General features: G+C 42.6%; 1 protein-coding gene across 5 annotated transcripts in view; it reads left to right on the top strand.

Annotated features, from left to right (window-relative positions):
• Positions 1-14,686, top strand: part of LRRK2 (leucine rich repeat kinase 2) — a 130,990-nt gene that overhangs the window by 86,768 nt on the left and 29,536 nt on the right. For all 5 annotated transcript variants that reach the window (XM_065554212.1, XM_065554216.1, XM_065554223.1 and 2 more), the window contains 4 exons: positions 415-641; positions 1,894-2,021; positions 3,387-3,605; positions 7,505-7,706. In XM_065554212.1, the coding sequence (XP_065410284.1) occupies positions 415-641; positions 1,894-2,021; positions 3,387-3,605; positions 7,505-7,706 (776 nt within the window). The remainder of the gene's footprint in view (positions 1-414; positions 642-1,893; positions 2,022-3,386; positions 3,606-7,504; positions 7,707-14,686) is intronic.

The following is a 14,686-nucleotide window of genomic DNA, read 5'->3' as shown; positions in this document are numbered from 1 at the left end:
CTTAGTTATGATTCCAGTGAACCTTTGTTCCTCAAGAAAAATGTGGTTCATAGTCATATGAAAATATAATAGTATCACTTTATGAGTTGATGATATCTCCAGAAAAGCATATGACTCTTATGCAAACAAAGGTATTCAATGGTTGCTTAGTACATCTTTAATATATTACAATATGTCACTCATAGAAAATTTTGCACTAGTTATTCAAAACACACAAGATATTTAGTCTGTGTTAAACATTTTTAAAAAATACAAAATGAACACACATACTGTCAAAAAGATTAAATGCAATATTAAATAATGTTTATGTAAATAATTTGAAAAGGGGTTGGAATGATCTTGGTTTGCTAGTTCGAGAGTTCTTTTGGTATGTGTCTTTATTATACACATCTTATCAACTATTTTTCATGCCAGGTTTCTTCAGCAGCGGCTAAAGAAGGCTGTCCCTTATAATAGAATGAAACTCATGATTGTGGGAAATACTGGCAGTGGTAAAACTACACTGTTACAGCAGCTAATGAAATGCAAACGATCAGATTTGGGGACACAGAATCCTACAATAGGCATAGATGTAAAGGACTGGTCAGTTCCCGTGAAAGGCAAAGTGAAGAAATTGATATTAAATGTCTGGGATTTTGCAGGTATTCTGTTCACAAACATATTAATTTATTGCCCTGATTAACTCATATATGCAATGCTTGTTCCTAGAAACAGTCTGTAAAATCTCAAACCACATACAGCAGAATCTTGCTTATTCATACTCTGAATCAAGGAACTCATTGTGAGTTACTGAATTTTGCAAATTAGTGATTAATTGAACAAATACATAAAACAAAAGACCCAAGGATACATCATCATTAAATGTACTCTGATCACTTATTTTGATAATAGTGGTTTAGTATTAATTATGGTAATGTGACTACAGAATAGTTGAGTACTGCAATTTGCTGTAGAATCATAAAAATGTAGGACTGAAAGGGACATGAAGAGCTCATCTAATCCATCCCCCCGCACTGAGGCAAAATTAAGTTAAATTATAGTTAAGGTTACAGACCATAACAGTTGTATAAGGGCTCCCTCTGGTGTACTTCATCAGAATTCTGTTTGGGTAAACTGAAAGGAATACATATACAGGCAAAGTGCACACTAACCACCCTAATGTATCTATCTTTAAGTAGTTCCAATATGCCTATCACTTTTGTATGTTAGAACCAAATACAATTATGGAAGAATATGAGTGAGTAGGAAAAACTGTGGTGAAAACCTGATTCCATTGAAACTCAATGGGAGTTTTGCCATTGACTTCAGGGGAGCCAGGATTTCATCCCTGTATGTGTTTTTGGTTTTTGTTAGTTCTTTCTCTCTCTCTCTCATAGCCCAACCCCTCCTTCCAGGTTTCAATACGTTTGTATGTATAGGGAATTTTTTCCCTAAAAGAGGTCAGTGTTCCCAGGAAGAGGCTTTATCAAAAGATCTGTGTCTCATTTAGTTCTGAACACAGTCATGCTTGGGCTCAGTCTGATCTTGCCTGTTTAACTTCCAGAGCCAATGTCAAACAGCTACAAATGTTCTACCTCTGGTATCAGCTGTCTAAACCCAGGTCTCTCTAGAAGCATTGTTCCTGTACAGCTTAGCTATTTAAGAAGTTCGTGGAGGAAGAAGCAGCCTCTGTGGTTGCTAGATCCCAGTTCATCACAAGTCTGATCCAAAGCCCATTAATGTCAATGGAAAGTTTTGCAGAGAAGTTAGATGAGACTGTCAGGATTTTTGTGAGACCTAATTAGGTTTGCAGATTAGTGAACTAAGGAGAAGTGAGGTTCTACTGTGTTTCTTTTACCTGAAGGAGTGAAGTGAGGAAAGTAGTATGAAATATTTGATTTCTTTATCCTTTAGGACAAGAGGAGTTCTACAGCACTCATCCACATTTTATGACTCAGAGAGCCTTGTATCTTGCTGTTTATGATCTCAGCAAAGGACAAGCAGAAGTGGATGCTATGAAGCCATGGCTGTTTAATATCAAGGTAATAGAAGAGTTTTTATAATATAGATTTTTAAGTTCCAAGTGACTCTGTGAAAGCATCAAAGAGAATTCACTTGAAACTTTTTGTATGGGCTGCTGAGCTGGTACAAACATTAAGATGAAGAAGTTTCTGGAATGTGTATTATTGATTATAAAAATGTCTTCACAATTTTTTGCAGACTTATAAAGAAGTGCAGTTTTCAGTTCAAATTTGTGCAGTAGGGTATGCATGATGAGAATTTGGCAAGTTATGATGTTATTTTGCATAGACAAAACAGTGTAAGGGGGCACCGTTAAATAGTGTGTAGAGAGTTCTGAACATTGGCCCTGGTTCACTTTTCTCACTGCTGTAAACTCCAGTGAAGTCAGTAGAGTTATACTGGTTAACACACAACTGCCATGGTGGGGAACAGCTCTAGCTCCTGCTGCTGACAGCCACTACGGCGAGGCTGAAGCCAAAGTAGTGACGGAGGTCCATTAAAGTCACAGAATCCATGACCTCCGTGATCTCATCGTATCCTTAACTATCAAGTTGAGCATTACACCCTTACTCTTTTCAGTCTAACTGTACCAGAGGTTGATCAGTATAAAGATATTAGGTTTTTTCACTCTTCTCATAACTGTTACCTGCTATTTTCCTTCACTCATCACACAGTGTTCACATCTTGTTTCCCTGCCCCAAGGTATAAAGCCATAGTCAGTGAATTTTTAGAAAAGGCCATAACTGACATGTACTCCTTTCCCACTTTCAGTACCTCTTGTTCATTGATGCACGAATTTGTTTGCTGAAAGATTGTATTTTCCAAAAATACGTTTGCTAGAGTATATTACTAGAAATGGAACCAAGCTGCAAAGTTTGGATTCTAGATCCGAGCTTCCCCAAGCTAAAGGTGTGTTTGACTCTGTGTTTGGGATCAAACCCATTCTTGCACGTTAAAATATACTACAGACACAGATCTGTAACATTTTATTGCCTTACCGAATCAAAACTATAAAATGGGTGTGCAGCTTCAAACGCATATACTTTCAGATTTAATTCTTCTGATTACTCCATCAGCAGACCTAAAATATTTCCTTGTATTACATATTTTAAAAGCTCAGTTTTTTTCATAAATTCTGGCAGGATGTGAATTAAAACAAATCAGTTTTTAAAGTTCCTAATATTACTCTGCCTTCACTTTTGAGAAGAAAATAGACAAATATAAATTATGACCAAAAGAGGCAGCAGTGACAAACATGGTTGCCTTTTTGTGTTCCTAGACTTACATATGTTGTTATGATCAAATGGTTGAATTGTGTAAACATAATCAAAGAGAAAATCATGATTCAACACTGAGATAACAAACTGTGTGGATCTTATTAACAGGCTCGAGCTTCCTCATCCCCCGTGATTCTTGTTGGCACTCATTTAGATGCCTCTGGTGAGAAGCAACGTAAGGCCTGCCTGAGTAAAATTACCAGAGAGCTGTCGAATAAGAGGGGCTTCCCAGCAATCAAAGATTCTCATTTTGTAAATGCTACAGAAGAATCTGATGCTATGATCAAACTTCGGAAAACCATAATAAAGGAGAGTCTGAATTTCAAGGTAAACCGTATGCTGTTCTTTACATTGAAAGTTGTTGAGGAAACAGAATGTTGTAACACTTTTTTTTTTTTAAGTTTGAAATCAAGTTAATAAAACTTACTATAATACCTCAGACATAACAGAATGAAGAAGGCAAATCACTAGCCAAAAAAATCAGATTTGCCTTCATTACTTTTTTTTCAAAACTTTAGCACAAATATCATCTAAGGCCTAGTCTTCACTTACCGGCTGGTCCGGCGGCACGCCATCGATGTTCTGGGATCGATTTATCGCGTCTGGTTAAGACGCGATAAATCGATCCCGGATCGATCCCGGAAGTGCTTACAGTCGGCGCCGGTACTCCAGCTCGCCGAGAGGAGTACGCGGCATCGACGGGGGGAGACTTCCTGCCGCGTCTGGACCGCGGTAAGTTCGGACTAAGGTACGTCGAATTCAGCTACGTTATTAACGTAGCTGAATTTGCGTACCTTAGTCCGATTTGGGGACTTAGTGGGGACCAGGCCTAAGTATAGTTTTTGTTTGTTAATATATAAGATATCAGAAATAAAACATTTAAATTGAAATAGATGAACATTTTTCTGATGGATTGTTGGATTGGTCTGATCAACAGCTACTCACTCTGGTTGAACGGCAACATACTGCAGTTAGAAATAACAGATTAAGGGAGACAGAAGAATGTTTGGGTGATGCTGGCAGTCAGCCATTTCTAAATTCTTAAACTTGTGATACTGTGATTTGCTGTAGGACTATGCTTTTGTGTCCTAAAGGTTAATCCAGGATAATGATGATAGTGGAAAGTTCATAAAGTTGAAGTGAGTTATTTTAAAGCAGCAGTTCAGAATAGGTTATGCTGAAGATAGGGGGACCAGATTCTCCCATCCACTAACTTCAATTTGCACGGTTTAAAAAATGTGTTACGAAGGGAAAAGCAAATGTACATCAGCTGGAGAAACCCCTTAGAGAATTTCCCTTATATAGGGAGAATCTCCACTGGTGTAAAACTAGTGGATGTAGCTCTGTTGCTTTCTGCACCAGCTGCTTCACCATGTCTTGCGCAACAACATGCTTGGGTGTGTCAGGTCGGGGCCAGATGTGTTGGGAGTTGAGACAAGAGGAGTAGAGAAGCAGTGTGTAGATCAGAGGCGAGGAGGAGGGTGTTCTCATGGAGGAGAGAGAGTTGCAACTGGCTCCCTGTTAGCCTCTTTCTCCATTATGCCCAAGCTATGGTCGGGTGTAGTGGAAAATTGAGCCCAGGATTTTACACCTAGAAGTGGGTGTAGAAGGTTCTTCATATAGAGACATGAAGATAGAGAATCTAATGGGAAGACAAGGTCTAGCTTCTATTTTTGGGTCTATTTCTGCATTGTTTATGTAGTGCCATCAGTGAACATGATACTTTAAAGACACAAGGAGAAATCCTGCCCCACTGAAGTCATTGGAAACTCCCATTGGCTTGATTGTAGGCAGGATTTCACCCACAGTGCCTGCCCTAATGATCTAACTGCCCAAGTAACATATTTATGTCTAGTTTTGTGCTGGTGCACCAAATGCTGGGGAAAAGTTGGAAAAACCCCTTTCTTCTCCTTTGCCACAGTGTACCAGCATAGTAACATCCATAATTTGGTTAGGTATGTTCAGCAGTGTACAGGATGGGAGCCAGCCATTGCTTATTGTCCCAGAATGGGTATGTCTGTGTGGAACAGAATAGACCCACCTCCTATACTTCAGTAAGCTACCAACAGAGAAGCACTGGGGAGAATGCAGGATACACCTTTTAAAGGTGTGCAGTCCCACATCTCGCCATATTTTCCACGGCATTCTGGAGATATTTTGCCTTAGGAAAGCAGAATTCTTAGAGGCGGTCCTCCTACCCTTACACTTCAGAGGCTATCAGGACTGTAATTTAGCATTGTGTTTAGACTTCATTGATTATAAAAAATAAGGCAGTTATAAGGAGAAAGGAGGAATTATATATTTTATAGAGCTTCTGTGAAAGGAAAATCATGAGGAAACAGGTAGGAAGATAAAGGTAGGAAGATAAAGGTAAAGTTATTTAAGTTTAAAATAGGTAGCCCAAGGCTGTCAGTCTTCCAAGGGTGTAATAATATTTCTTGTCACATATAAAATCCAGCACCATGTTGTTAAGCATTTTAAGAACTTGAGGGGGAGTCTTCAGAGGAAGATTATTAACTAGATAAGTAGTTTGTGAAGCTAAATTAATACTCATGATTTCTTCTCTAGCCTCAAGGTAGAAAAGCATGTGTTACCACTGAGTAATATCAAAAGATATTTGGTTCAATAAAACATTAATGTTGATTCCAGTAAGGGATCCTGGCGAACTAGAGGGGAAAGATAAAAAGAGCTGGAACAAATCTTATGTGAACATTTTTCATATATAAGAATCTGAAAGGCTATTGATAGATATCTAAAAAATCATAGTTGCTTCAGTTTAGGTTAGTTCCAGGTTAACACCGGGGATGATATCCTGGCCCCACTGAAGCCAATTGCAAAATTTCCATTGACTTAAGTGGGGCCAGGATTTTGCCCCAATGATTAGTTCTAAGATATGTAGAACAGCATTAGGATTCTAAACTGCTGAAAGTATGTCATTGGTAAGGCTATGTTTTAGTCACGGGTATTTTTAGTAAAAGTCACAATCAGTAAACAGAAGAACAGGAGTACTTGTGGCACCTTAGAGACTAACAAATTTATTAGAGCATAAGCTTTCGTGGACTACAGCCCACTTCTTCGGATGCATATGCTGTAGTCCACGAAAGCTTATGCTCTAATAAATTTGTTAGTCTCTAAGGTGCCACAAGTACTCCTGTTCTTCTTTTTGCGGATACAGACTAACACGGCTGCTACTCTGAAACCAATCAGTAAACAAAAATTCACGGCCCGTGACCTGTCCATGATTTTTACAAAAAATACCCATGACTAAAACTTGGGCGGGGCTCTGAGGGAGGGGCGGTCTGGGGGACCCTGCTGGTGTGGGGGCGGGCGGTGAAGCCCGGTACCCCCACTGTTGCTGGGGTGGGCCGCGTGGCACGGCCAATAACCCTGCTGGTGCTTGGGGGGAAAGACTGGCAGGGGCTCCCTACCTGGCTCAGTGTCCCTGCAGCTCCCAGGTGGCAGAGAGGTCAGGGGGCTAGGTGTGCTTCTCCCACCACAAGCGCCAGCTGCCGCAGCTCCCATTGGCCAGGAACCGCAGCCACTGGAAACTGCAGGGGTGGGACCTGCAAGCGTGAGCAGAGTGCAGTGTGAAGCCCCTCTCCCCCGCCCCTTTGATGTCTAGGAGCTGCAGGGCCATGGGAGCCGGGGAGCCCCCCCACCCGAGGTAAGCGCCCCCCCAACCCACTGCCCTAGCCCCCTCCCACACACCCAAACTGTTGCTGCTGGCCCAAGGGCTTCCCAGCTCGGGTGGCCCCTGAGCCAGCACCAGCGGCTGCAGAAGTCATGGAGGTCACGGAATCTGTGACTTCCGTGAAAGACTCACAGCCTTAGTCATTGGTATGCATGCTTCACTTACATACAGAATTCCTGACTCAGATCTTTTTAACATTTAGCTGAACTCTGATTATTGTGGTAAGAAAGATTTGAAAAACACAATCTTTTCAGATGCCTGGTATATAATGATTTACTTTTGTATATTAATGAATTTTGGAAGTACTTTATGAAAAATTAATTTTTAAAATATGTTCATAATGTATCTTGAAGTATTTTTTTATTTTTGTGAATCTTTAAAAAGCGGTGGTTAGTCATCAGATAACTTTTTTTTGTTCTATTGACATTGATTACCTGTGTTCTCTGCTTAATTTAAATCTTGCATGCATCTGTCTGAAATTTAAAAGAAAAACTAAATAAAATGTGTTTTAAGATTATTATTCATAATTACACAGATCAGAGACCAGCCAGTAGTAGGACAGCTAATCCCAGACAGCTATCTGGAACTTGAGAAGATAATTTTATTCAAACGTGAAAATGTTCCAACTGAATTTCCTGTGATTGACCATAAGCAATTATTAGAACTGGTGCAAGAAAGTCAGTTACAGTTGGATGAAAATGAACTTCCTCATGCAGTTCACTTTCTGAATGAATCAGGTACTATACTCTCTTCATTGGGGTAAAGTTTGGTGCCAGCAGATTGCCAGAACATGATTGACTGAAATAATAGAATCATGGGAAATGTGGGGCTGAAAGGGACCTTGAGAGGTTATCTAGTAAACCCCTTCTCCCCGCACTGAGGCAGAGCCAAGTATATCTATATCCCCAAGAGGTGTTTGTCTGATCTGTTCTTAAAAACTTCCAATGATTGGGATTCCACAATCTACCTTGATAACCTATTCCAGTATTGAATTATCCTTATAGTTAGAAGAGTTTTCCTAATACCTAACCTAAACTTCCCTTGCCGAAGATTAAGCCCATTACTTCTCCTACCTTCAGTGGACATAGAGAACAATTGATCACTGTCCTCTTTATAACAGCCCTTAACATATTTAGTTGTGATTTTAGGTTTTAACCAATAAGCGCAGATAAAACACCCCCAGTACAAAAAAACATGAAATTGGTGTTTAACACCAGAAAAACACTAGAAATAGTTATTTGTATCTAAGGACTTGTGTGCACGGAACAGTAACATGGAGTACCGGGATGTGACTTGTAAAGCGCGCTAACATATTGCACATTAATTGGTCCGGGTAGACCCTGCTGTTGCACACTAGAAGTTTCCTAGTGCACATTACAAAAACTATTGAGGATATAATTGTATTAATACTGTAATGAGCAATATGTATAATATACATTAGTCATTACAGTATATGCAAAGAGAAAGACCTGAAACCCCCTGTAGAAGTCTCGGCCGAGGTTCAGCCCTCAGCAGGGCTGTGGGGTATCCCACCGCCTCGCTCTGGTCCGCCATCAGTCCTGGTCCAGCGGTAGTGTGGGACAGCAAACACACGGTTAGAGGCTCAGGCCCTGAAGCAGGGGCTAAGCCAATAGTTCAGGATCCCCGGCCCTTAAGCAGGGGCTGAGTCACTGAGTTTGTAGCAGGCCAGGCCCTAGGTCGGAGCGGGGCAGCAATCAAATAGTCAGGGACCCAGGCCCTTAAGCAGGGGCTGAGTCAATGGGTTTGTAGTCCCAGCCTCTCTAGGCCAGGGAAAGGGGGAGTCTGCCTCGCAAAGAGTGGGTGGCAGGGGGGACGCAGGCCCTCCCACTGCACTGTGTCCCAGCCCGGGGCCCTAGCAGCAGCGGAAATTCGCTGCTGTCAGTGGGGATCCTGGCCACAACACACTGACATAAGCTCTGGCAGTGCTGCAGCCAGTCTGGGGTCAGCTGCCCCCGGGCTACTTCCACACTCCCCCTCGTAGGGTACCTGGGCCGTACTAGTGTCCTCGGTGGTCTCCACCAGCATCGGTTCCTCCGGGTAGGTAGCGAAGGGTAGGTTCGGCTCCTCCTCGGGATAGCGGGAAAGGGGCAGGCTTGGCTCCTCCTCGGGGTAGCTGGAAAGGGGCAGGCTCGGCCAGTCCTTCTCGGGGTAACGGGTGAGGGATAGGCTTGGCTGGCCTGGTGAGTCAGCAGGCCGGTCGCGGCCTGCTGCTGTCTCCCAAGCGGGAGCTCGGCCTCAGACGTCTGCTCTCTCCACCGGCTTGTTCTCCACTGAGCTCTGCAGGAGGGCTTTTATACTTCCGGGTCGGCGCCGGACCCGGTGGCTCCGCCCACGGTGTTAGGGGAGGTTCAGCGCTCAGCGGGGCTGTGGGGTATCCCACCACCTCGCTACACCCCCCCATTTCTGAACAATTACATAAAACTCAAAAATTGCTAAAAAATAAACCTTCAAAAATTAAATTACTAAACCCTGATAAACAGGAGCCCTAAACATATTGACTTTGATCAGGCCCCCCTCCGTTTCTTTTCTCAAGACTAAACATACCCAGTTATTTTAACCTTTCCTTATAGGTCAGATGTCTAAATCTTATCATTTTTGTTGCTATTCTCTGGACTCTCTCCAGTTTATCCACATCTTTCTTAAAGTCTGGCACCCAAAACTGAACACAGTACTCCAGCTGAGGACTCATTAGTGCCAAGTAGAGCAGAATAAATACCTCTCATATCTTACATATGACAGTCCTTTTATTAGACCCCAGAATATTAGCCTTATTTTTGCAACTGCATCACATCTTTGGCTAGTATTCTATTTGTGATCCACTATAAGATTCATTTCTGCAATACTGCTGCCTAGTCACTTATTCCCCATTTTGTAGTTGTGGATTTGATTTTTCCTTCCTCCGTATAGTACTTTGCACTTTCAGTATCGTTATTGAATTTCATGTTGTTGATTTCAGATCAATTCTCCAATTTGTCAGTCATTTTTAATTCTAATCCTGTCCTACAAAGTGCAAGCAACACTCCCCTCCCAGCTCGGTGTCATCCACAGATTTTATAAGCATACTCCTCACTCCATTATCCAAGTAATTAATTTAAATGTTGAATAGTACTGGACCCAGGACTGATCCGTGTGGGACCCCACTAAACACCGCCTTCCAGTTTGACAGCAAATCATTGATAATTCTTCTTCAAGTGATTGCATATGTCAGTTTCACTGTAGGTGTGTACATGCTTTGTACACAGATGTACGAGACTTTTTTTCCCCATCAGTACACATTGGGGTGGCTCGAGAACCCTCCTGTCGCCTTGTGCCACTGAGTGCTGGTATTAAAGGGCGGAGCTGCCCTCGAGCCATCTCAGTTCTTTCTTATGGCCAGTGATAGTTGTTGAAGCAATCTCAGATTTGTTTACTCAAGTGCTTCCCTCGTTGTAAATAGTTGACGTTAATTATTGTTAGTTGTTAGATAGTTTTTCAAGTTAGTTAGCACTAGGTTTCCGTGTTTTGTGTCCTTTGGGACTGTTCCTTTCTTTTCGGTACAATGCCTTACTCCCCAGGGTTCAAGTCCTGTGGGATGTGTTCAAAGTCCATGCTGATCAGTGATCCTCATCTGACCTGCCTGAAGTGCTTGGGTGAGGCCCACATTAGTGACAATTGTCACATCTGCAAGGGCTTCAAACCCCATTCACAAAAGGATAGAGCAGCAAGGCCTAAGTGCTTGCTTATGGAAGCAGCACTTTGACTCCCAGCCGAGGCATTGCATGGGGAGAGTGGCCTCCACTTCAGGTTCAGGTTGCATCCTCTTCTTCATCACCAAGATGATGCTGTTGTTTCAGTGGGAGATTCGGCTCCTCCAGAAGAACACAGGACCCATCAAGACCTCCTGAAAATAGTGATCTTGATGCTTGACATCCAGCCAGAAGAGGTATGTTAGAGTTCTCACAAGTTGGGGGACATCCTGGTGTCTGCCACCCTGGCTAAGGTTGCTCTGCCAATCAACAAGGCAGTCATGGAGCCTGTCAAGACTTTTTGGCAGAAACCTTCTTCCCTGTCTCCCAAAGCAAAACGAGAAAGCTAGGGACAACAAGCCTCCACACCTATAAGCAAGGACTCAAAACAACTAGAATTGTTTGGTCACAAACTTTATTCCTCAGTGGGCCTAGAGCTCAGAGTCGCAAGCCAGCAGGCACTCCTGAGTCAATACAAGTATATAGTCTGGGAGAATATTGCTAAATTCAAGGACTAATTACCAGAGGATTGCAAGCAAAAGTTCTCAGTAGTTATGGAGGAGTGTGGACTGCCCTCCAGGACAGTCTAGATAGTGCAGATTCAGCTGCCCATGGCATCAGCGATCACTGTGAGAAGGTGTTCATGTATTCTGTCATCCAGAATACATGCTGAAGTCCAACAGACCATAGAGGTCTTTTCGTTTGAAGGCCCTACTCTCCAAGAAAACTGATCACAAGCTTCACAGCCATACGTCTTCCATGGCAACACTCAAATCTCTTGGAATCTACACTCCAGTGACAAAAAGAGAGCATTTTGTCAACAACCTTTTTGACAGCATACCTTTGCTCCCCATTTCCAAGATCCACCTAAGAAAAAATTCACTGGAGCAGTCCTTGACTCAACAAAGACTAGGATTTTCATGCCACAAACCGGATTTGAAACCATTCGATATCTAGTACTGTACTTGAAATGAAAGTTTATCCACTCATGACCGCATGCAAGTGCCTCAGCCTGTTATGTCACATAGCAGCATGTACCTATATAGCGTAGAATGCCAGGCTGCAGTTCAGGATGCTGCAGACATGGCTAGCATCAGTATATGCTCCAAGCCAGAGCTAGTCCTGTTGTCTCTGGATTGTGGACAGAAACTCTAAAAGTTTGCATGGGAGTTCCCTTCCTTCCCACATGACCAATACTCATCCTAGTCACAGACACATCTCTAGGTTGGTGGGCTGACATTGGGTCCCTGAAGCCTCAAGGTCTTTGATCGTCTTGAGAGCTAGAGGCTCACCTAAATGTCAGGGAGTTAAGAGCAGTACATCTAGCCTGCTCAACTTTCCCCCCACACATAGTGGGGAAAAATCTACTGAGTATGACATACAACTCAGCGACTGTATTTTACATAAACACGCAAGAAGGGGCAGGGTCAAACCAACTCTTCCAGGAAACAATTAATCTCTGGAACTTCTGTATAACCTCCTCAATTCAAAGCTGCTTACCTTCTGGGGAAACCAAACAGGCTGACTGATCAACACAAGTGGTCATTATGCCCAGACATAGCCAGGTCCATCTTCCAACTCTGGGGGATTCTCCAAGTGAACTTTCTTGGGACATGGGCCAACAGAAAACGCCATCAGTTCTGTTCCTGCAGGGAGGGAGGGAGGTCCCAGCCCAGATGCCTTTCTCTTGTCCAGGGAAAATTACCTTCTATACACATTCCCTCCGATTCCTTTGCTCCACAGAGTCATATCCAAAATAAAAAGGGACCATGCTCATCTTACTCTTATAGAGCCAGCATGGCCCTGTCAGTACTGGTACTCAGTCCCACTGATATGCTCGATAGAGCTTCCTCTATCCCTCCTGTTGGATCCAGATGTAATTTCCTGAGACCATGGTCGTGTTCTCCACTCCAGCCTCCAAGCTCTCTCATAGTGTGGATGCTTCTGGCTGATGCCCTTTGAAAGGTCCTGCTCACAGAATATCCAAAATGTACTTTTAAATAGTAGAAAACACTCAACTAGGACCACCTGGCTAAGTGGAAGCACTTCTCCAATTGGCCTCGTGGGAAAGGCATGTCTCCTTGGCAAGCACCCCTGAATGTTGTTCTGAACTATATTCTGATCTAAAACAGAACCTGACTATTAGTTCTGTAAGGGAGCATTTGGCTGCTATCTCAGCTTTCCTTATACAGATGGATAACAGGCCCCTCTCTTCCAAACACCATTATTGCTCGATTCGTGAAAGTCCTGGCCAGATTACTCTAAAGTTTGGGACCCTGTCCCTCCTTGCTATCTCGACTTAGTCTTGGCAACTCTAATGGGACCTCCCTTTGAACCACTCACACCTTGCTCCCTCCATTATCTGTATGTGAAGGTGGCCTTTTTAATAGTGATCAACTCAGCAAGATGGTTGATGAGTTGAGAGCTTTGGAGTCAGAACCCCCTTTTACAATTTTTATAAGGATTAAGGTTTATCTCCAGCTGAACTCAAAGATCCTTACAAAAGTAGTTTCTAATTTTCACATTAACCAAGTTTGCCCACGTTTTTTTCTAAAACCCCATCACCATAAGCAAGGAGGAAGGTTTCACTCACTGGATGTGAGAAGAGCGTTAGCTTTCAACCTAGAGCATACTAAATCATTCCGGAGTTCTACACAGGTTTTTGTCATGGTTGCTGAGAGTGTTAAAAGCAATCCAGTCTCCTCCCAGAGGATCTCCTCCTGGATCTCTTTCTGCATCCGTTTATGCTACCAACTGACTAACATGATCTCACCAGCTAGCATGCTGGTGCACTCTACTAGAGCTTAAGCAACTTCTGCAGCTTTCCTGGCTCGAGTACCCATTATCGACATATGTAAAGCAGCAATCAGTCTTCAGTCCACACCTTCACTTTTCATTACGTCATTACCCCTCAGTCCAAAGATGATGCCAGTTTCGGGCAGTGATTCTACAATCATTTTTCAGATAGACACTCAACCCACCTACATAGCTGTTTGTGTGAGAGTTACCTACAGTGGAATTGACACGCGCAAGCACTCGAAGGTTATCTGCCTTTCCGTAACTGTTCTTCTTCAAGATGTGTGGCACTTGTCCATTCCATGACCCACCCACCTTCCCCTGTCTATTGGAGTGCATCTGGTATGAAGGAAATGAGGTGGGCCAGGGGCTGCTCCACCATCTTATACCAGCACATGGTGGCACCCAGCAAGAGGGGGTACTTGAGCCACCCGAACAGGTACCGCTAAGGGGAAAAAAGTCTCCAACATCTGTGCATGAGGTGCACATACACCTGCAGTGGAATGGACGTGTGCAACACATCTCAAAGACCAACAGTTCTAGAAAGGTAGGTAACTGTTTCTTACTCTTTGAGTATGGATTTTCAACCAGTTATGCAGCCACCTTATAGTAATATCATCTAGATCACATTTCCCTAGTTTGTTTATGAGAATGTCATGTGGGACTCCGTCAAAAACCTTACTAAAATCAAGATATATGACTTCTACTGCTTCCCCTGTCAAAGGAGGAAATTAGTTTGGTCTGAAATGATTTGTTCTTGACATTACATGTTGGCTATTATTTATCACCTTATGATACTCTAGGTACTGTTATTCTTGTTTGATTTCATTTTGTTATCTTAAAATTTTATAACCTAAGGGAAAGATCATGTGAAGGATTAATCTGCTAACAACTTATGTCCCTTAACTTTATTTGAAAGTAATAAACCTGCAGAACAGAGAAGAGGATTCAGGAGGAAAAATAAGATCACTAGGACAGCCTGTGATTGGGACAGCAGTTATACAACATAGTTAACACAGTATCTCAGTACTATACAGACTATATAATTGAGGATACTTAGACTAAAATAATAATCAACACTGAGCATTCACATTGAGCATATTAGATATTTGAAAGGAGTAGGTCAGATTATGACTATAAATACGGCACCAGGAAATAATGGAAAAGATGATCAT

Source organism: Chrysemys picta, chromosome 1, assembly GCF_011386835.1.
Source record: "Chrysemys picta bellii isolate R12L10 chromosome 1, ASM1138683v2, whole genome shotgun sequence".
Taxonomy (NCBI): domain Eukaryota; kingdom Metazoa; phylum Chordata; order Testudines; family Emydidae; genus Chrysemys; species Chrysemys picta.
This window is presented reverse-complemented; position numbering and strand designations above follow the sequence as displayed.